General features: G+C 51.9%; 5 protein-coding genes across 5 annotated transcripts; 4 read left to right on the plus strand and 1 right to left on the minus strand.

Annotated features, from left to right (window-relative positions):
• Positions 1–3,590: 3,590 nt before the first annotated feature.
• Positions 3,591–4,072, plus strand: B0T23DRAFT_401280 (uncharacterized protein; the record flags this gene model as incomplete). Its single annotated transcript, XM_062838565.1, has 2 exons — positions 3,591–3,617; positions 3,827–4,072. The coding sequence occupies 2 exons, from the start codon at positions 3,591–3,593 to the stop codon at positions 4,070–4,072; spliced, it is 273 nt and encodes a 90-aa protein (XP_062697380.1).
• Positions 4,073–4,644: 572 nt separating this feature from the next.
• B0T23DRAFT_25007 (uncharacterized protein) lies at positions 4,645–5,834 on the plus strand. The gene has a single exon (XM_062834172.1). The coding sequence runs from the start codon at positions 4,976–4,978 to the stop codon at positions 5,666–5,668; it is 693 nt and encodes a 230-aa protein (XP_062697381.1). The 5' UTR covers positions 4,645–4,975; the 3' UTR covers positions 5,669–5,834.
• Positions 5,835–6,144: 310 nt separating this feature from the next.
• B0T23DRAFT_25034 (uncharacterized protein) lies at positions 6,145–9,729 on the plus strand. Its single transcript, XM_062834173.1, has 3 exons — positions 6,145–7,352; positions 7,443–7,799; positions 7,965–9,729. The coding sequence occupies exons 1-3, from the start codon at positions 6,241–6,243 to the stop codon at positions 9,484–9,486; spliced, it is 2,991 nt and encodes a 996-aa protein (XP_062697382.1). The 5' UTR covers positions 6,145–6,240; the 3' UTR covers positions 9,487–9,729.
• Positions 9,730–13,380: 3,651 nt separating this feature from the next.
• Positions 13,381–16,760, minus strand: B0T23DRAFT_350240 (Spc98 family-domain-containing protein). Its single transcript, XM_062836051.1, has 2 exons — positions 16,333–16,760; positions 13,381–16,271 (listed from the first exon to the last, which is right to left on the minus strand). The coding sequence occupies exons 1-2, from the start codon at positions 16,399–16,401 to the stop codon at positions 13,572–13,574; spliced, it is 2,769 nt and encodes a 922-aa protein (XP_062697383.1). The 5' UTR covers positions 16,402–16,760; the 3' UTR covers positions 13,381–13,571.
• Positions 16,761–17,444: 684 nt separating this feature from the next.
• Positions 17,445–19,322, plus strand: B0T23DRAFT_25043 (putative alpha-1, 2-mannosyltransferase). Its single transcript, XM_062834174.1, has 4 exons — positions 17,445–17,768; positions 17,847–18,107; positions 18,183–18,801; positions 18,858–19,322. Exons 1-4 carry the CDS (start codon positions 17,624–17,626, stop codon positions 19,012–19,014), a joined length of 1,182 nt encoding a protein of 393 aa, XP_062697384.1. The 5' UTR covers positions 17,445–17,623; the 3' UTR covers positions 19,015–19,322.
• Positions 19,323–19,347: the final 25 nt, after the last annotated feature.

Consider the following 19,347-nt stretch of genomic DNA (forward strand, 5'->3'; position numbering starts at 1 on the left):
ATGGACTCACTCCCTGAGTAAAACTACCAGGAAAACAAGCCCTGGTATTTTATTTCCGGAAAGAAAAACTCATCACCGGCTGACTGCGTGCTGCGTAGTCTTCCGACGGTGATCAATATCATGTTCAGAATCCCAGTCCGACAAAAAGCTGGTGCCTAGTAGTGGTGATATAAAAGAAAAGATGGAAGGATGATGGATGGCGCTTATACTCCCACCTCCCTATAACCCAATCCGCCTTCCTTAACCAAGACCTACCGCATCTTACCTCCTTCCGGCGCTTGCGCTAGTCTAGTGACGCCAAGATTCAGGAAGAGAAGGCGGCGGCGGCGGCGGCGGCGGCTTTGGGGATGCACCAACCGGAGAATTGAGCAGGAGAACCCAACCATGATGGGGCAAGCCACGGCGCAAGAGAAGGAGAAAACAGGAAACAAAAGGAAAAAGAAAAAAAAAAAAGAAAAAAAAAAACGGAAGGCGAATATCAGATTGGTTGGGGGACCCAACCTGACCAAATAGGTACCTAGTTAGCGACAATGGTTGTATTTTTCGGAAGGATGGAAAAGAAGAAGAAGAAGAAGAAGAAGAAGAAGCGGCAACGAACACAACGGCTAGCTGGTCGCTGGTAGGCAGGCTTTTGGGCCTAGACTTTTGTCATGTGTAGTCGTCGGTGGTGCCATTTTGGTTCGGTTTTTTGAAAGCTTCAATGTCTCGGAAACATTTCTTCTCCAGGCTGTTGCGGATGAGATGGAACACAGTTTTTGCCGCCTTTCTTTCACTCCAGGGTTGATCCACCAAGAACCGACGAACCGCTCTGATCGGGTTTTATAGCCGACTTGACACAAGTTGTTCGCACAGTTTTCAAAAGGCGAAATGGGTCTGCTGTTCACTAATGATAACAGGACGATATGATCACTAAGAATACACGAATTGGTGACGACTTTGTGGGCTACGTAGCCGTGATGGAGAGGGACCTTCCAGACCGAGTACATCAAAGAACCGAAGACGAGACGAGGTATGTACACTATGTATTCCGTAGAGGTGCTGCCGGAGTGAGGCACATGTTCTCGCCGGCTTTGATCTCTGCCACGAGCATCGTGTGTGTAGTGGTCGGTGGAGGAGTGATGTCTACAGTACACAGCTTCTGTGTGCCAGCACGGGTGACGGCAGTCATTGCCCCCCTGCCTGTTTGTTGAGCCTGTCGTCCGACTGTCCGTCCGTCCCCAGCCGGGATGTTGTGCACGCACAAGGCAAGGCAACACAAAGTGTATCCAGGCTCTCCGCCTTCCACAAATCCCAGGAGATTGGGATGCTAGTGAGGACGTCCAATGCCGAGCCCGTCTTTCTTTATTAGCCCCTCGGATGTCCATGCCCTCCGCAAGGTTAACCCATCCTGCCATCGCATCGTGACCGCACACCGTTCGAGGCAGCGGCTAAGACAGGGAGGACGAGCCTCGGCGAGGACAGGGTCTTTGCGTATTCCGTCCATTCGTAGTGTACACTACAGCGTACCACGGCAATATTGTGGGTAGCCCGGAGCTGATAGCAACAGACGCGCGGGGCATGGTGAGGTAGACTACCGGTATTGTACATAACCCAGACGCAAGACGTCCTACCTCGGCATTCTACGCAGTACACTAGTAGTTGCATTCTGACACTGTCATTGACAGCGGGAACACCTCCGTCGCCGGGAGGGGGATTTGATGATCTAAGAGGCAGTTGGGTGCCAGACTGGAGGAGAGTTGACTGGCGTAGAAAGCAAGTCTTGCCGCCATTTAGGGTATATCCAAGGGCGGTTTGAGACGCAAGGCATTCTCGTCCAGCGTGATTGAACACAAACATACCTGTCGGCCATCCTGATATGCGTTGTTGTGGCATGGTTTTCTGGAAGAATGTATCTTCATGGCGCAGTCATGTCGTCGAGATAGGTACCTTTAGGTACCTCAACAAAGAATGGTTATCGCGCGGTCCCGATACTTGGCGTCGGGTTGTGGGGGAGAAAAGGTGGAATCGATGGAAAAAGAGCCGAATACATCCACTAGTACCTCTAGGTACTTAGGTACATTGCCTTCAGCATTTCCAGGGCCTTGTACATCACTAGAGGCAGGCGTCCTGGATGTCATTTTCATTGTAATGTAACAGCAAGTGCTTGCCTCTCTGTGCGCGTGTCTGGGGAAGGAGGGAAGCCGATCTGTTCACCTCGATGGAATGACGGAAATAATGGAAGGAAGGAAACTCTTGGCCTTGCAGCTCGGGAATCGAAGGGAACACCTGCAGCAAACAATGTACCTCCACCACTGTCGATGTTACTTGATCCATGCATGAAATGATGAGTTTTTAACGATTACAGTCTCCCGGTACCTTTCACCTACCCGCTAAGAGTGCGCCAAGTGGGGAAGGTAACTTGGTGAGGGCTTCTCGAGGTTCTCCTTCCCTTTTGTTGAAGGGATCTGAACGGAATGGAACTGGAAGGGTCAGACTCGGACACGAGCAGTGGAACTGCTAACAGGACGCTAACAAATCTCGCTCTATGCTACGGCTGATTGAGCTAGTGTCCCTTTGCGTGGGTGGTATGCACTAGAGGTAAGTCTAGCAAGGGAGCTGTTGGCGCGGTTCAGTGAGAGCCCCGCCAAAGCTTCCACTTCCCCTCTTCTTCGGGGGAACAGCCGGGGACACTTTTCTTTTCTCCCGGCTGACTTTTTGAAAAACAACTTTTCATGGATGGATTGATTCCAACCGAGCCAACCTCTCGTTGCAATGACCCAGCCGCAGGCTTCCATAAAATGATCACCTCCAGACGGCGGGCTGCCACACCGGCCGTCCTCAACACTGTGCTTGCTGCACCATTATCGGCATCGCCAGCCAGGTCAGCGTCATAATCATCGTATTTCGGGACAAGATGGCAGCGAGCCGATCATCCATCATCGGCTGGACCTGACTGGACCAGCAACACAAAATCGTCGGATGTCGAGTGTGTTGCGACATGATCTTGTCTCATCTCGCTAGTGACAGCACGGCATCAGAGACATGCCGACCAGGCAAAGATGGACGAAAAGCCGCCACTGGCTATTCCAGTCAGAGACAAGACAAACAATACACTACCTACAGCTTACCGCAATGCTCTGGTCTGACAGACGAGCTTTGGGCTTGGCGGAATCCATCATCACGAAAGCTATCCGCCTGCCTGGACGGGGCATCCATTCACATTGACCCCATTGGCACTATAATCGCCGGTCGGGATAGTGTCAGCTCGTTCAGGAAACCACATCCCGTTTCGGCTCCGCTCTGCTTTGCGTGGGGACAGTTGCGAGTCCGGTACCTACACTGTTCCGCAGCTCCAGCAGGAGGATGCGGCGGCACGGATCAAGCTCATCAGAGAAACAAACCACAGGCTGCCAATCGATGTTGCTGCCGGCCTGATGTACACTGCTACGAGCAAAGTTGTAGGCAGCATCGCCGCTTGTGGTGGGTGGGACTGACTACTTTGCAAGTACCGGACGGGAATGCTTAGGGATACTTGGCCGTAACCACCAACGGTGCCCTTCTTCATCGGTAGAAGCGGCTTCACCCCTACGCTAGAGGTCAATGCCCCCTTCATGTTCCTCGCATGTTCCTTCATCGGTGTCCCGCAGTCTCTCGAGGAAGCCAAGCGAGCCAAAGGTATGCCCCCCGTCTCCCGATTCCCCAGACATGATCCATCCATACCATGTCCCTTCCTCTCCCTTGCGCCCTGCCTGTCCTATCCGTCCATTGAATCACTGTTCGCCGAGCCACGCTGCCGCTGCGTGGCGTGTTTGAGGCAGTAGGACGGTAATCTTTCATGCTTCTTGAGGTTCTCGTGGCAAGGCATAACGAACACCATCCTACTCGTCCCGAAACAGTGCGGAACCACGATGCCGAGATTTCAGTGCTCTTCCTACGCGGACGGTCACCTCGACTGCGTAACCACCACATCTCAAAGCACACAATGGCTGCAAGTGCCGTCCTGTTGGAGCTGCGTATGGGAGCCACTCCACCTACTGCAGGGTGGCAGGCTGATGCGACGAGGACCGGGGCAGACAGGCGGCGATTGCCATGATCACTCGCTATTTGGCTCCAGCTGCAGGCGCTTTTTGTTTTCCTACCCTACCTGCCCTTCCCGGTATCTTGTTCTTCTGGTCCAGGGTATCATCCCCGGCCAGCACAGAAGGTGGATGGTAGAGGTACCTACTAAATTGGTAGTGTACCGCACACACTGCTACGCCGTACGAGTGCAGATGGGCCAGGCAGGTATCGATACAGAAATCATCAGGGTCGTTGCAAGGCCCGTTGCTGCCGCTCACCCACACAATCTCGAGGTTCATCACCCACGCGGGCCACCTTCTACAGACTCGAGACAAGATAGATCATCTTGAAGAGATGAATCGGTCTTCCCGCGATTAGTGTCACGGTACGGTATTTGCCAGTGGCTCCATCCGGCTCTCGGCCCATTCCCGGCTTTAGTTCAAGTTCCAATCCTGCGTCACCTCACAGAAGCATAAAAAAAAAAAAAAAAAAAAAAAAAAAAAAAAAAAAAAAAAAAAGTCTTCTTACGGCCTTCCATTATCCTTAGCGGCTGGGCATTGGACGTGCATCTTACACAGTAGCGTGCCCCTGATCCTGGCTGCGTCCCCTGTTTGGATTTTGGATTGGCAGGCCCCGGTCCCAATTCCCGTCCCTTGTCATCCCGGATCACCCAAGCCAAAGCCTCCCACCACCCGTTAACGAACCTCAACCACTACACTACACCCAATAGCCCCTTATCTTCCCGAACCCTCTTTTGCCTCGTGGTAGCCCATCATGGCATCACATCTCCCTCCGCCGTGCGCGGACTCTTCGTACCCACTGCCGAGAACTTCAGTCCGTGCAAGTCCCGTTGTCTGCCCCGACGCCCCCTTACATGCTTGCCCCACGCCCCTCCTCTTTACAGACTGCGGCATAATCCCATGCGGCTAGCAGTTCGATGAGGAATAGGCAGATGGATTGCAAAGGCAGGGTCGCCAAAGTCGATGCCGGGAACTTGCTGGTTTCTCTTCCTTGTTCCCTTGGTTTGACAAAGCTCCAAGCCTTGATTTCTGGTCATATCAGACCATTCCACGGACTCGCTCATTTCCCCTTGCTAGCTCCTTATCGAGCTACTCGAGACTACAGATTAATACCGAATACCAATTGTACACTGACTGGTTTACGTGTCCGCTATATGCTCCCATCTTCCGCATATTTTCTGCACGCAAAGAGGGACAAGACGCCACGCCGCTGCTGTGCCGGAACCCATCGGACACGAGCTTCAAGTAATCGTTCTCCGTCGAATAAGCTTCCACGTTGGCATACAGGACAAGAGAGGCCACGAAAACCGGTACAAGCCAGAGGCACGTGTGGACGTTTAAGCACAGTAGAACACGCCAATAAATCCCCGGGCCAGATAGGTCTTGCAGCGAGGCAGCAGACCACTCACTGCGGCCCCCGTCGGTATCCCTTCCCGTTACTTGGTTTCCTGGACACTGGTTCCACTACCCCAGCATACCCCCCCCCCCTTCGTGGACCCTACAAAGCACTAGCAGTTTTAGCCCTGTCTTGTGGTCCTCTTCTTAGCCTGCCTTGTCTGTGGATCCCGCGGCGGCTTGCTTCACCAGATTGGGGCCGACCAGACGTCTAGGCTCTTGCCGGGAGATGCACGGGACCCCCATACAAGATCCGAACCTTTTCCACTTACAGCCTTCTCAGCCACAAGCGCTCTGCCTGGCTTCCCATTCGGCTTCCCACCTCGATCTCTATCCTTCCCTCTCTCTGTCGGTCTGAACATCAGCTCCAACAACATCTCTCCCGAGAATCTTGTCCCTGTCGGCGCCTCGATCCAATCTTTCGCAAGTTTTGATCATCATCATCATCATCATCATCATCATCATCACTACATACATCGTTACCCACGGTCCAACGCGCTCCCTTTATGCTCATCCAGTTAAGCGCTCGACTAAGTAGCTCTCTCCATGTGCTCATATACAAGGGCTTTGTGAGTGAACTGTGCCGCCTATGCATCTTTCCACGGCCAACATCTAGCTACCAGCCGCCTTCTTCGACTCTTTGTGTGCTTCGGCAGACCGTTGGGCTTGCTATACACTAGGAATCAGGACTCGCTAGTTCCCCGGCTGCCCCTAACCGCCTGCTTCTTGAGGTGTGATATGACAACAAGGACACCGATCTATCAAAGCTGAACCAACATCATTCTCAATGGGGATTACCTCTTGCCCCGACACTCGTTACCGGCTATCTATTCCCACCACTCCACCCGAGCTGTCAAATTCAGACATATCCTCATTCAACTTCAAGATACTCCAAAAACGACCACGGAACTCTGTTGTTCCACTTTCACCGCCCATGTCCTATTATGACCACATATCCAGGACAGGCGATATGCCCTCCACGAACAGTCCCGACGAAGCACAAGCCTCGAGAGACGTCAGCACCAACCAGAACGTTGGGCGGCAGCAGTTGCCTTCATTGAGTAGCCTATTTGGCCCATCCACGTCGCAATTTCGCCCATTGCGTTCGCCGACTTTCTCGGACCGTCCAGCATTGTACACAACATCGTCGTCAGCGCTTGATCATCCCCGAGGACCAGCTGGCAGTTGGGATAGACCTTACTCGGCATCTTCGTCCCCTTATATTCCCCCTCCATCATTGACTTCGCAGCCTCGCAGTACACCGGATCCCAGACTTGATGAACGGCCCCACTTTCCGCCACCGTCACGGGCGCTCCCAGGCCCCCTTTCACCCATGGTCAGGGAGTCAGAGCTCCAACGGCCTTATTCTCAGTCCGGTTTCAGCGCTGGGAACAAATGGTCGCTGCGTCACGAAACTGGCCAAGAATACGCGCTGGGAAACCGGGAGTACGCACCGTATAGATCATCGCCCACTGAGCGACCCCATAGTCAGCTTTCGAACGGCATCCCGGGCCGTGAGGGAGACTTGGGCTTACGTAGCGAGCGACCGGCTACGCAACCACCAACACCAGTTAGCACTGGTGCCTCCGAGGTCATCGTGGGCAAGGATGGATTGGGCCCGAAAATTTGGACAGGAACGCACTTTTTGCCCAGATTTGTCAGGGAGGAAAAGGTCGATGGCGAAACGTATTTCATATATGACGATGGAACCCGTTGCAAAGATGTCATTGATGGCGAGAAAGTCAATGCCCACTGGGGAGTGACAAAAGCTGGGAAGCCAAGAAAGAGGCTAGCAATCGCCTGCATCACTTGCCGGGAGAAGAAGATCAAGTGTGATCCAGATTACCCTCGATGCGCGCAATGTGAGAAGTTTGGGCGTACTTGCAGGTTCAAGAATGCGTAAGTATTATCAGCCCCTTTCGCCCAGTAAACCGCTGGCGTTCTGTGTGATAGCAGATCAACATCTAATATCCAACCTATGTGTTACAGGCCGCGGGGTGGACACAATACTTCACCCTCGACTCCGCCCGCCGAAGTCGACGATGCACGCCGGTTGCCCAGCATAATTCGGCCACCACCGCACGAGCACGCGAGGACGAGCGTGCACTCGAGTGGATCTGTTTCACCACGCACCACTTTTCGCCCAGCAAGCCCCGAGATGGCCTCATCCGTGCCGTCGAAACGGCTACGGGTGGGCTACGACAACTACGCCCCCGCAGGGGAGCACCGACCGCTTATGGCACCGGCAGCGGACCACATGATCCGGTCCAACATGTCCTGGCACCGTCAGCCTGAACTTCCTCGGGTCCACGAGGACACAGTGTGCCGTGCATGGCAAACAGACCCGTATGTCTCCGATCCTGAGTCCGTGATCAGCACCATAACCTCATTTTTTGTGTGCATCGATGCCACGACCTTCCGATTCCTCCCCGAAAAGGCATTCAAAATCTGGGTACAGAACATCGCTCACCATAAAAACAAGTCCCCAGAAGATCTGATGCTCGTCTATAGCATCCTTGCTCTCGGTTCCCTCCTATCGATTGCTGGGTCCAGTGGGCTCGACCATAAGACGGAGAAAACCAACCACTACGCTCAGGTAGCCCGTTACGCTACAGAGCACGCAGCGATGTCAATACAGCTTGTCCAGGCGAGAATCCTCCTTTCCCTCTACTATATGGCTATTTCGAAGCCTATCGATGCCAATGAAATGTCTAGCAGCGCTATGTCGGCAGCGGCCTATTTGCAGTTAAATCTAGAGTTGGATCAGTCTCCGGACGTAGGACGCAAAACATTCCCATATGGATTGACCAGGGCTGGGTTTTCTGAATGCAGAAGAAGGACGTTCTGGTCATGTTTCTTGTTAGAGAGACTAAATGGCCTGTTTCCAACCCGGATGGCAGTTATCAACACAGCCGATATCTTCCTCCGACTTCCAATGGATATCCGCTCGTTCGAAGAACAAGAAGACGTCTCTGTGCCGGTCTCGACATTCGAGAATATCAACTCTTCTGGCCTTCCTGAGCCAGATCAGAAGCACCGGGATATGCAGGCAGTCGACAAGGGGACGAAAGCAGGGATGATGGGCTATCTGATTCAGGTGGTGGCCCTTTGGGGACAGGTCATGGCCTTGATATACCGAGTTGCGCATTCCGGTAGTCACCTATCAGAAGGCGAAGTGGATGTTATGGCCGGGTTCCATCAACGCTTACTATCCCGGCTCGAATGCTGGAGAAGTTCACTCTCTCCTGGCTTTCTTTTCTCTGCCGCCGCTCTCGACAAGGTGCAAAGGGAAAATAAGGGATCCTTTATCCTGATGCATCTTGTTTACCATCTCACGATGGTTAAAGCGCATCGACACATTCACTCATGTTTCTCGACTTCGTCGCTGCAGAGACTCGAACATGCACGCATAGCCCGCACCAATGCCCATCAGTTACTGGACATCGTGTGTACAGTAGCAAATGATATCAAAGCTTCTGGAAACGCTAGCCCAGATGGTACCAGTATGCCACCACCCTTTACCAGCTTCGCCGTTCTTGAGGCATTGGATGTGCTTTCGGCGGAGGGCCGCATACAACATCTTCCAGAACTGATTGACAGTCTTGCCATTGCACGAAGTGTCTTGGAGGTCCTGGGTATGGTATGGGAAGATGCAAGGGCGCACAAGACGATGTTGGATCATCGACTGGACAGGCTGGTAGCCATCAGGGAGAAAACTGAGGGTCTGGACGATGCTCTTGCCGTACCCCTTGCTGGAAGAGGAAGGGGGAATATGTCAGAGTATGAGTTTGAGTTTGTGGGAACCCGAGTTTACGTTGCAAATCCAGACGACAGCCTTGACAGGACCTATCACAATGGAGAGGATGGCACCGTTTGTGATGCAAAAGACGAGAAACGGGCTGCGGCTACAGTTTCAGAAGGTGTGCTCAGCTGGCAAATGGGTGAAATGCTTGAGACGAGGTTTCCAAGAGAGATGGACTGCATCTATGCAGGACTACAAACGACCCATGCGCCAAGAAGTATGACAAACTGAACAAGGGAGGCGCCGGGCTTGAAGGGTTCCTCCATGATGATGGATATGCAGAGTATTCTGGATTATGCAACGAGAATACGCGTGCTACTTTTTCTTATTATGAGTTATGTGTACAATGAAGAAGGTTATGCAGCACGGCTTATATGCATGGGTGGCTGCGTGAGTGGAATTGAAGCAGTAACGGCGTTTCAGTCGATCTACTTTCCACCTGTTCGATTGTGCTTGTTTTCTTATCGATTTGACTTGGACCTTCTCGGGGTCACCATTCTTCGGATATCTCGATCTTGACTTTTCCCTTTATGACTTCTCACAACATGTACAATCATCTTCCATCAAGCATGTTGTTGAAGACAGCTGTGTTTGGGTGTATTTGGCGGCTAGATGCATCTTCGGTTTCTCTTCTCCTGTTGACCATCATCAACATGTTTTCATATTATCACATGCATGCGCAAATTTGGTTTCGGCGTTTCTGTCCTTAGGGTGGCTCAGTAAAATAACCCGGCATTTGAGTTTGGAGCAGAAGGTGATACGACTCCCTCACTCCGATGAGTGTACCAGGAATCAGGAGCTTGGATAGAGTCAATGGGGTGAGGTAGAGGCTGAGAGAGAGGTTTTCTCTCGCAACTGCGAGACACTGAATTGGTCTCCCTGGCTCTATCAACAGTTACACAGCCGATCACAAATTGATGGCCCGTCTGCCTCATTACCTCATCTTTCCAATCTGCTTGTCCATCTATCCTCCAATAAACCTGTTTTTACCTGGGTGCGGCCACTTGTCGAGCCGACGATCCGTTTGATGGCCCTTTGTATCCAAATGCAGCAGACACAAGGTAGGTAGCATACAGACCGAATGAAGTTCATTGCTCATCATTTCCTACCCTGGATTTTATTCCCAATTAGGTTTCCATTGCGCACTGCGTTGTTTCGGTAGTAACGAAGGTCGTCAACCCTCTTGGCTTCCATGCTTTCGCTTCTTGGCTGCTTCTAGAATATCATGCGATATCCTTCCATGCCATGTAACCTCCAAGTCATCACATTATGTATGCACATGCAATGCAATTCGCACATTTTGCATGTAACACACTTTGGCTGTTTCCAGAAAACTTCCACGCCATTATAACGAGCGGTTCGCTCTCAATTCGGAAAAGTTAAAGGAGATTGGAACACATATGTACCGTGATAGTTGATATGCCGTTGAAGGTTTTACGGCAGCTGTTGTACATACCTAGGTAGCTAGACATTCTAGAGGCGATGTACATACCTCTAGGCAGGTAAACCACGGCCATAGGATAGGGACTGCACATTTGACAGGCATTTGTGTTTCTCCCATTCAAATTTTCGCAAGGCCCTCCAATCTGCATGTACTCTGGTACTTCCCGTCTTCGTACAGGCAGCCACTAGAAGTAATGTACGTACATCCACCTCTGCTTATACGGCTGAAGTGTCTCACCTTTGGTACCGTGTTACGGCACGATACGACAAGTATCATCGATGATATGATATGCAGAGCAGACGGGATCGTGCGATAGAAGCCCGAGGGTCTTGGAAATCTGAAAGAAGGAAAGAAGGAACGGAAAGAACAAAACACAACTTCCACCTATTGTACCTGCTACATTGACTACGTCTACTGTATAGGGTAGGTACACCAACTCCAGCTTGCACTTTCCAACTTCCACTACTACTCAGTCGCAAAAATGCCTGTAACCGTACCTCGACATCCCCGTCGTTCTTTCTTGGTTCCTTCCTCTGTTTAAAATTCATTTCATGCGCGGCTCTCTCTGCTTACATCTTGGCTCCAATCTTTCCCTTTGCAGACTGGACAGATGAGGTAGCATTTCGAGCACGGCCATATCAAATATTAATATTGTGTCTCTTATTGCTTGGTCGAGCTGTACCGTTTGTTATTGGCCGTTGAGTGACGACTCGAATAAGTATTGAACATTGCTGAAAATGATAAGCATAGCTGTAGTGCCAAAGCGACTTGGTCAAGTCCCAGATTTAGAGGTACTTTGTAGTCGAGATGGATGGATATAAGTACCTTTCGGTGGCATCAGCAGCAACCACTTGAATGATGGCTAAGTAGTCAGTTCCTTGATACGGCCTTATTTGTATGCCGTGCAGTGGCAGCGAGTGGCAAGGCACGGAGTTTGAGAAAGTGCTTGACTAGGTAGGTAGGTAGGTAGGTAGAGGTAGGTTGTCAGCTTGAATCATCCGGACTTTCCTCGTGAATCATCTCTTCCTGTTCTAAAATCAGAAGGCAGGCATGTGTTCATCCCTGTAAACCCATGGCATTCATGATCAACGTTAAACACTGGAATGTACCTGTAGTCAGATATACAACATGCAGACCAGAAAGCCAACATCACAACCGCCATCACACTTCAAATCACTTTCCACTTCCACATTGCGGACCTAAAGCCGACCCGGGACCGAAACTGAAGTATCGCATTGCACGCCAACCCCCACATTTCCGAGCCTTCCTTTCTTTCTTCCTTCCTTCCTTCCTTTTTCCATTGCTTTTTTCTTCCATTTCAGTTCCCTTCCACTTCCCTTCTTCCCTCCCCGTGACCCACCCGCCCTCCCCATACCGGTCGGTACCCCAATATGGGAGGGAGGCATCATCGCTGCACCTTGTACATGATGCAAGTACGGAAATTATTCCGTTATTACCTATCCCCTTAGTTTTTCCATTCAGTCTGTTTCTGCCGTGCTTCCGTCATCCTCGCACGCAATGTTACAGTGTAACGCCCCGACAATCTGACAATCTGACATGCATATCTACGCCGCAACCCGACAGCGGCTGACCTTCTAGAAGCAGCACGGAAGGTTCTTCTTTCCGGGGGGTTGGGGTCATAAAGGATGATAATGATGGTGGAACGTAAGAGGCATTGCGAATGGACTCACTCACAAGGTCGGATGATGAAAGATGCTACATGGATGGATGGATGGATGCAATGCGAGAATAAGTACCTAAGTACGGTTCCTACTTAGGTACCTACCTAGGTAGACCAGAAAGCTTGAATGCTGCCCGAAATCCTTTGATGAATTCATTGCCTTCTATTGCATGGAACGCATAGAACTTCTTCCGTCTATTCGCTGCTGGTGAGTGGCACAGGCATACCTATCTACCTATGTAGTGTACATCCAACCTATATGGGTGCAGCGGACGGCGTGATACCGTCGGGATTTGCAGGGCCCTGTATGGCATGTTGCCAATAGACCGAAGAAACTTGCCAGACTGGAAAAAGAGGGGGTTAGGGACATAGTACAGGTAGATCTGCAGCGCCCAAGTCCGAGCCTGTGCTACAAAATGCAAGAGCTTTCTCTACCTTAGCGGACATCATATAGGTACAGAAGTATGCAGCTGCCTGTGCTTACTGCCGGGCGCTCGAAGAGGGTTAGTATAGAAGTTTGCCAATTTGGCGAGTTTCTACGGTAGGCAGAGCAAGGTAAAGGTAAAGGTAAAGGTAAAGAGGGGTAGCTATGCATGGTGTGCATATGCGTATGGACTGTAGATGTAGCAGATATGAGTTGAAGCGAATGGAAGTTCTCGCCGTTGCTGTGAAAGAGTCGGGCAGCTTGGATGGGTGCTCTTGAGCTATTTGAGGGAGTGGTTGAGTTGAATGGAAACCGTTGTGCCATGGTATGCATCTTATTACTGGGTTTGGAGTCATGAGTGATGCTGGCTTGTGTTGAGGGTGATGGTGTCAAACGACCTCGCGCGATGCTCCAGTCCATGGCAAGATAGAATCATATCACCCCCGTAGTCCATCATGCTGCTGTTCTTCTTGCTGGCTGGATTGGAAAGGCCATTTGGCGGTTCTTGCTTGCGTTAATCGCTTGTTGCAATGGGCCTAATAGCTTTCTGAGGGGAGGCAGAGGGTTTGAGTGATGACGAGGTTTACTATCTTGGATAACTCAATGAACGGACTTGCTATGAATGTCAGCAGGATCTGATGCGATGCTTATGAACATGATACAATGCCGAAGATACGCAGCACTGCTCTATATAGCATTAACAACTCCATACAACTACTGATGACATTCCAGCTCCATAAAGAACCCCCGGGTACTTGTTTTCCTATTCAGAAAACATGTCTCGCCTCTTTGATCCCCCCCTCAAGCATCTCCGCCAGCAAGTCCCACTTCGCCGCCGCATCCTCCCTGCTCCCCCTCGCCACACCTCTCAGTCCGCTCGCGACAAACCTAAGATGTCGCTCAAAGTCGCTGTGCATCTCTTTCATGATCGCAGCAGTCGACTTATTGTTTCCCCTTGCACGGGCGTCCTCCATAATACTCCTCTTCCACTTCTCCTCCCTTATAGCACAAGCAGCGTTTTCACCTTCATCATCATCACCGTCATCCTCCCCATCAATTCCCACCCCTAAACCTGTCTTGCTATACAACGAGGCCGTCCTCCCCGCTCTAGTCTTTCGCTTGTGCTGTTGCTGCTGCTGCGAAGCCGAGAATGTCGACAGCCTCGAAATCTCCTGCTGCTCCTCTTCCAGCCTGGCCATCTCCGCCTGGTGGCTGTCTTCCAGCTTGATGGCCAGGTCGTATATGTCCAGGATGCAGTCGCGGATGGGACGAAGTCGCTTCCCTTGGCAGGATTCGCTGAGGATCCGATCGAGAAACTTGGAGTGCACCTCGCCGACGTCGTCAACGTCCAGCGCATGTTGTAAGGCTTCGTCCATTTTGTTGATGTTGGGCGCAAAGACGAGCGTGGTGAGGTAGCTCATCATGGTGTTGCAGAACCAGAGGAGCTTGGTTCGAAGAAGGTAGTAGGTGGATTGGTGGCGGGCTGGCGTGGTGGTGGTTCCCAAGAGCGGGTGCTTGAGAAGGTATATGGCTCTGCGAGTTTGTAGCAGGAAGACAAACATTGTTTGATACCCTTTGACCTCGGCCGGACTGATGATCATCTGGATAGGCCATGGTAAGTGGTAAATGAGGCGGATAGCTGGGAGGGTGTTGCGGACTGAGGCCCGGGAAGCGGCTGGGCTGTCGGCGATATACCGTTGCTCGATATCGGCGGACAAGCGATGCCCGGCCACGCACTGTGAAAATGCCTCCTGAGCAATTTCGGTCAGTGTGAACTTGTCGTTCCAACTCGTACTGAAGTTATCCAGTTGTCTGAAGATGGTCGAAGCAAAGGCATCCGAGGTGGCGCCGTCGGACATCAAGTAGAGACATCGGAGAGCGTCGAATGCCCGCGATAGCCCGTATGAGTCGAACAGGATATCAAGCAACGTGATGGATGCTGAGTGGTATTTGCTTTGAATCCACTTGTTGAAGGCATTGCCAAAGAGCTCCGAAAATGGTGCAAAGCTAGTGCCATCTGAGCAGACGGCAGCAAATTCCATGGGTGGTTCCTCTGCTTTCATCCGGTCTGCTACGGGGGAATATCGCTTGAGATGTTTCAAGACCACAATGCTTTTTCCAGCCCGGACTATTCGATCAACCGCAGGACTCAGGAACCGTGGGGCATTCAAGACTCCTTCCGAGCTGACGAGTTGGTGAAACTGCTGTTCCCATATTTGGTGCAACTGGGGCCTCGCAGATGACTTGCCGATGAAAAAGGTCCGATCTCCGGCGAGTAGTTCCCCTTCTTCCATCCAGAATCGGATAGGTTTCAGGTACACTTGAAAGCAATCAAGGAAGATGGTCCCCAGAAGCTTATATGTGTCAAGGCTACCTTCCATTTGTGCCATTCCCACTGCGTCATAAAGCACTTCAAGGTAACGAAATGCCTTGGTATTGCGTTCCCGATGGACTTGCTGTACGATACCGGAAAGGACATATAAGGGGGCTAATGACGGCCCTAGTTCTGCCAACATGGCCACTAGGCTGACAATCACGTCCTTGTGAATGGCAACAAACCGCCCTTGAATAGCAGTCAACTCTTGGTCGAATGCCTGAAGAGCCCTTTGAAGTGAGTCCTGGAACACCTGGAGAAGTGGTTCTTCTTTTTCCTTTTTGCTAGCGTAAATGCGCAGCGGGGCGAGCTTTCGGCCACATTCGGAAAAGGTGTTCACCAGAGCATCGTACGTCTGCCATGAAACTCCCTCTAGCACGTAGTCGGGAACAGGCTTACATGCTAAATCAAATAGAGAGGTTGGCAGGCCGCGGAGCATAAATACAACTTCGCGGAGAAGTTGGAGACTTGTGATGGGCGTCTTCTTCTGTCGCCCATCGGGATCAAGATCATGGGTGGCATTTCTCCAGTCCTGGCTGTCTAGGATCCGTCTCAGCAACCCTTCACCGCCTGGTAGCTTGATGGCCAAGTCCTGTGCTGTGCGTGGGGCATCGTCTGGAACTGAGGAAGCTGTGCTTGGAGATGCAATGGAAACATCGGAAGCCACATGCTCGCGTTCGTAATAGTCTTCTTCGTCTGAACTCGGAGCATGGTCAAGAATTTTCCACAGAGCGCGCTCTTGATGCCAGCCATCTTCCTTGGCAATCTGTCGCCAAGTCAGTTTGGGTACAGCATCCTTCTCTGGTTCTTTCAGGCGCTCAAGATCGCTCAGCCTGGACTTTTGCGCAGGCTTGTCGGACAGCTCCAGGAGGAAGTGCAATACTTCTGGGGTGAAGTCGTTGACGTGCGGCTTGAGTGCATCCAGTCGTTGCTCAAGCGCGTCTCCAAGGGGTTCTCGATTGATGATGCGGAAGCGTTCCACAAGCCCAGCCAGGCGGTTCTGCACCTCGAACTGGTTCGTCCTAAGAAAGTTCTGGTTCAGCAGACTTTGTACTGTTGATTCCCTCAGAGACTGGAGTTTTCGTTTTTGGGTCTAATGGCAATGTCAGTCAAGGCAGGCCATGGCCGGAAAAGGGGGATTGAAAATAACAGACCTTTGGGACGGCGGCAACGGCATCAATAAGCTCGTCGGTCAACGCCGCGAGCTCTGAAAGGTATGACATGCTACCGCCTTGCAGTGACTGAGCATCCTGAGAATGGAGTGAGTAAACACGAGAAGTGAAAGTCTACTGCCCGGCTCAAACTGGTGTTTCGTCGCAAGCAGTGTTAGACGCGACTTGATCCACTAGCATCGCTTGACGTCCAGGTTGGGTTTACCGAGCTGCTCTTGCTGGGGAATTAGCAGTGCGTGAAGTTGGGAACAGGTGGTAATGCACTAGTTCCTATTATAAAGGTAAGTCCAATCAAATGTCAATTCACTCAATGAGAACATTCGACGTCTCAAGCAGGACCATCTTTTTTGTGAAGCAGCTGAGAGGAAGAAGCTTTCGTTGAAGGGAAGAAATGGAATTGCAAAAAGTTAGGTGAGGTTCTCAACCACAGGGACAAGACCTCACGGGCACCCGACGCACCTGATGCACTGCGGCGGCCATGTTCCAGCGGGCAGCACCGAACAACAACAGGCAGGCGCACGGACCAGCCACATCCCTTCGTTTTCACCTGATAGCCTGCCGGTCACCACGACGATAAGCCCAGGCAGGCAAGACCACTTCCATTCCTAGCAACAAGCCACACCCAACTCGACCACGTCGCCAATCGGGTGGCATCAAGTCAAAGTGTAGCCGTGGTCAAGAGCTTCAATGAACCCCTATTCGAACCAAAACAATTGTTTGAGCCTTTGAAGTGGTGCCAAGGCAAACACGCACCCGTCCGTCCAATGCGACAGGGGCAGCGCTATCAGCCTCAGACACGCGAATCCCGGTCGTCTGGACGCACCGATAGGAACTACGCTGATAGTGGCGGCGGGCGGGCAGCAGTGGGGAGCCACCAGCGTGGGACCTCGCTGCCCGCCCGCTGTAACTTTTAGTGGTCCCCTTTTCCGCCTTTCCTGCCTGCAGCTGTATCCGTCTGTGCCCATCTGCGCCTGACAAGCAAACACACCCACCCACCTAACATCGGCGCTGGCATCTCCATCTTTTTTGACCTTCCTGAATTCTGCCTTGTTCCTGTCTTCCCCTTTTTCAGGTCATCACCACTCGACCCACCCCCGAGCTTGGCCATCGCAGTACAAGAGTCGGCACGTCGCCGAGCCCCGCGCTGCGATCCCACCATCAACTTAGGTATATCACCGTTTGATAGATGAAGTAGTCAACCCCGTGGCCGTGACACCTCGAACCATCCCGGTTGGACACTTGGACTTCTCCAGTCTCCTAACCTCCTATCACAATGGCGATTGCTCGCCCAGTACGAGCCCTGGCCCTGGCGGCTGCGCTCGTCTGGTGTTTCTTCATATGGCAGCTTCTGTCGCCATCGGGAACCGCCATGACCAAAGACAAATACTTGTCCTTTGAGCGGGATCCCAACCTGGACCGTAAGTGGATGTGGCGCTTTTGTTTTGTCCGCAGTCGCATTGCTGTTCGATGCTAACCTGCTCTTGCGCGTCGCACAGCTACGGGAGAACCCGAAGGGAAGCTCATACGCGCTTCCGAAGACTATGCGCCGGGCGCAAAGAACTCGGCCAGAATCAATGCCACTCTGCTGGCGCTGGTGCGAAACGAGGAGCTGGAAGGCATGCTGCAGGCGATGCGCGACCTCGAGCGGACATGGAACCACAAGTTCAACTACCCGTGGACCTTTTTCAATGACGTGCCCTTTTCCGAAGAGTTCAAGAAGAGAACGCGCGCGGTAACGAAGGCCGAGGTCAGATACGGTACGTAAGGCGGTGTAGCCACCCACACGGCATGATACGTGGAGCGACGGGCTGATTTCACTGTGACGGTTACAGAACTTATTCCCAAGGAGCACTGGGAAATGCCATCATGGATTAACCAGGACCTGTACCACGAGTCGGTCAAGATCCTCGAAGAAAAGAAGATTCAGTATGCCGACAAAATCTCGTACCACCAAATGTGTCGGTGGAACAGCGGCATGTTCTACAAGCACCCGGCCCTGGCCAACACGCAGTACTACTGGCGCGTCGAGCCCAACGTTCACTTCTTTTGCGATGTCGACTATGACGTTTTCCGCTACATGCACGATAACAACAAGACGTACGGCTTCACCATCAACCTGTACGACGCCCCGGCCTCCATCACCACTCTGTGGCCTGAAACCGAAAAGTTCTTGGCCGAGCACCCCGAGTACGTGCACGAGAACAGCGCCATGAATTGGTTGACGGACAAGACCCGCCGTCCCGACCACACAAAGGATGCCAATGGTTATTCGACATGCCACTTCTGGAGCAACTTTGAGATTGGTGATATGAACTTCTGGCGCAGCAAGGCGTACGAGGATTATTTCAACCACTTGGACCGTGCCGGTGGCTTTTTCTACGAGCGTTGGGGTGACGCACCTGTCCACAGTATTGCCCTGGGTCTCTTCGAGGACTCTAGCAAGATTCATTGGTGAGTGTCGACAGAAAATTTGCCTAAACCACTTATGCTGACCATCCCTTTTTTAGGTTCCGCGATATTGGCTATCAGCACATTCCCTTCTTCAACTGTCCCAACTCCCCCAAGTGCAAGGGCTGCGTTACCGGCCGTTTCACCGATGGCGAGGCCTGGCTCAACAGGGAAGATTGCAGACCCAACTGGTTCAAGTACGTCGGCATGGGCTAAGCTATGAACGAAACCCGAACGACAAACACATCGAAAAAAAAAAAAAATAAAACACGAAACAGTAATGGAGCGTTGGCGTGGCTGGGTTTTCGGCAACGAAAAGCCTCTGGGCCGCGCTACTGTATCATACCCGGCTACGTAGCCTTGCGGCGTTGCATATGACATGCTTTCGGGATACATACGCTTATGGAACTGACGAAGGAACTTGTCTGACGCTGGCGGTATCCAGCCATCTAATGATGCTTGTACATACTAATTTATGACGAATTCCTGATGCACGACACATGATCAAAATGGGCGGTTACGGGGTGTGTTCTTGGATTCTCACGGCGG

The sequence above is a fragment of the Neurospora hispaniola genome, assembly GCF_033458365.1.
Source record: "Neurospora hispaniola strain FGSC 10403 chromosome Unknown B0T23scaffold_1, whole genome shotgun sequence".
In the NCBI taxonomy this organism is placed as follows: Eukaryota; Fungi; Ascomycota; class Sordariomycetes; order Sordariales; family Sordariaceae; genus Neurospora; species Neurospora hispaniola.

Bases quoted from the DNA above. Each gene is read 5' to 3' on its own strand.
- B0T23DRAFT_25007 (XM_062834172.1), top strand. From the start codon at position 4,976: ATGAGGAATAGGCAGATGGATTGCAAAGGCAGGGTCGCCAAAGTCGAT.
- B0T23DRAFT_25034 (XM_062834173.1), top strand. From the start codon at position 6,241: ATGGGGATTACCTCTTGCCCCGACACTCGTTACCGGCTATCTATTCCC. The intron at 7,353-7,442 runs GTAAGTATTATC...TATGTGTTACAG, and splicing joins ACTTGCAGGTTCAAGAATGC to GCCGCGGGGTGGACACAATA. The intron at 7,800-7,964 runs GTATGTCTCCGA...GCTCGTCTATAG, and splicing joins CGTGCATGGCAAACAGACCC to CATCCTTGCTCTCGGTTCCC.
- B0T23DRAFT_350240 (XM_062836051.1), bottom strand. From the start codon at position 16,401: ATGTCATACCTTTCAGAGCTCGCGGCGTTGACCGACGAGCTTATTGAT. The intron at 16,272-16,332 runs GTCTGTTATTTT...CATTGCCATTAG, and splicing joins CCGTTGCCGCCGTCCCAAAG to ACCCAAAAACGAAAACTCCA.
- B0T23DRAFT_25043 (XM_062834174.1), top strand. From the start codon at position 17,624: ATGGCGATTGCTCGCCCAGTACGAGCCCTGGCCCTGGCGGCTGCGCTC. The intron at 17,769-17,846 runs GTAAGTGGATGT...CGCGTCGCACAG, and splicing joins GCGGGATCCCAACCTGGACC to CTACGGGAGAACCCGAAGGG. The intron at 18,802-18,857 runs GTGAGTGTCGAC...TCCCTTTTTTAG, and splicing joins GACTCTAGCAAGATTCATTG to GTTCCGCGATATTGGCTATC.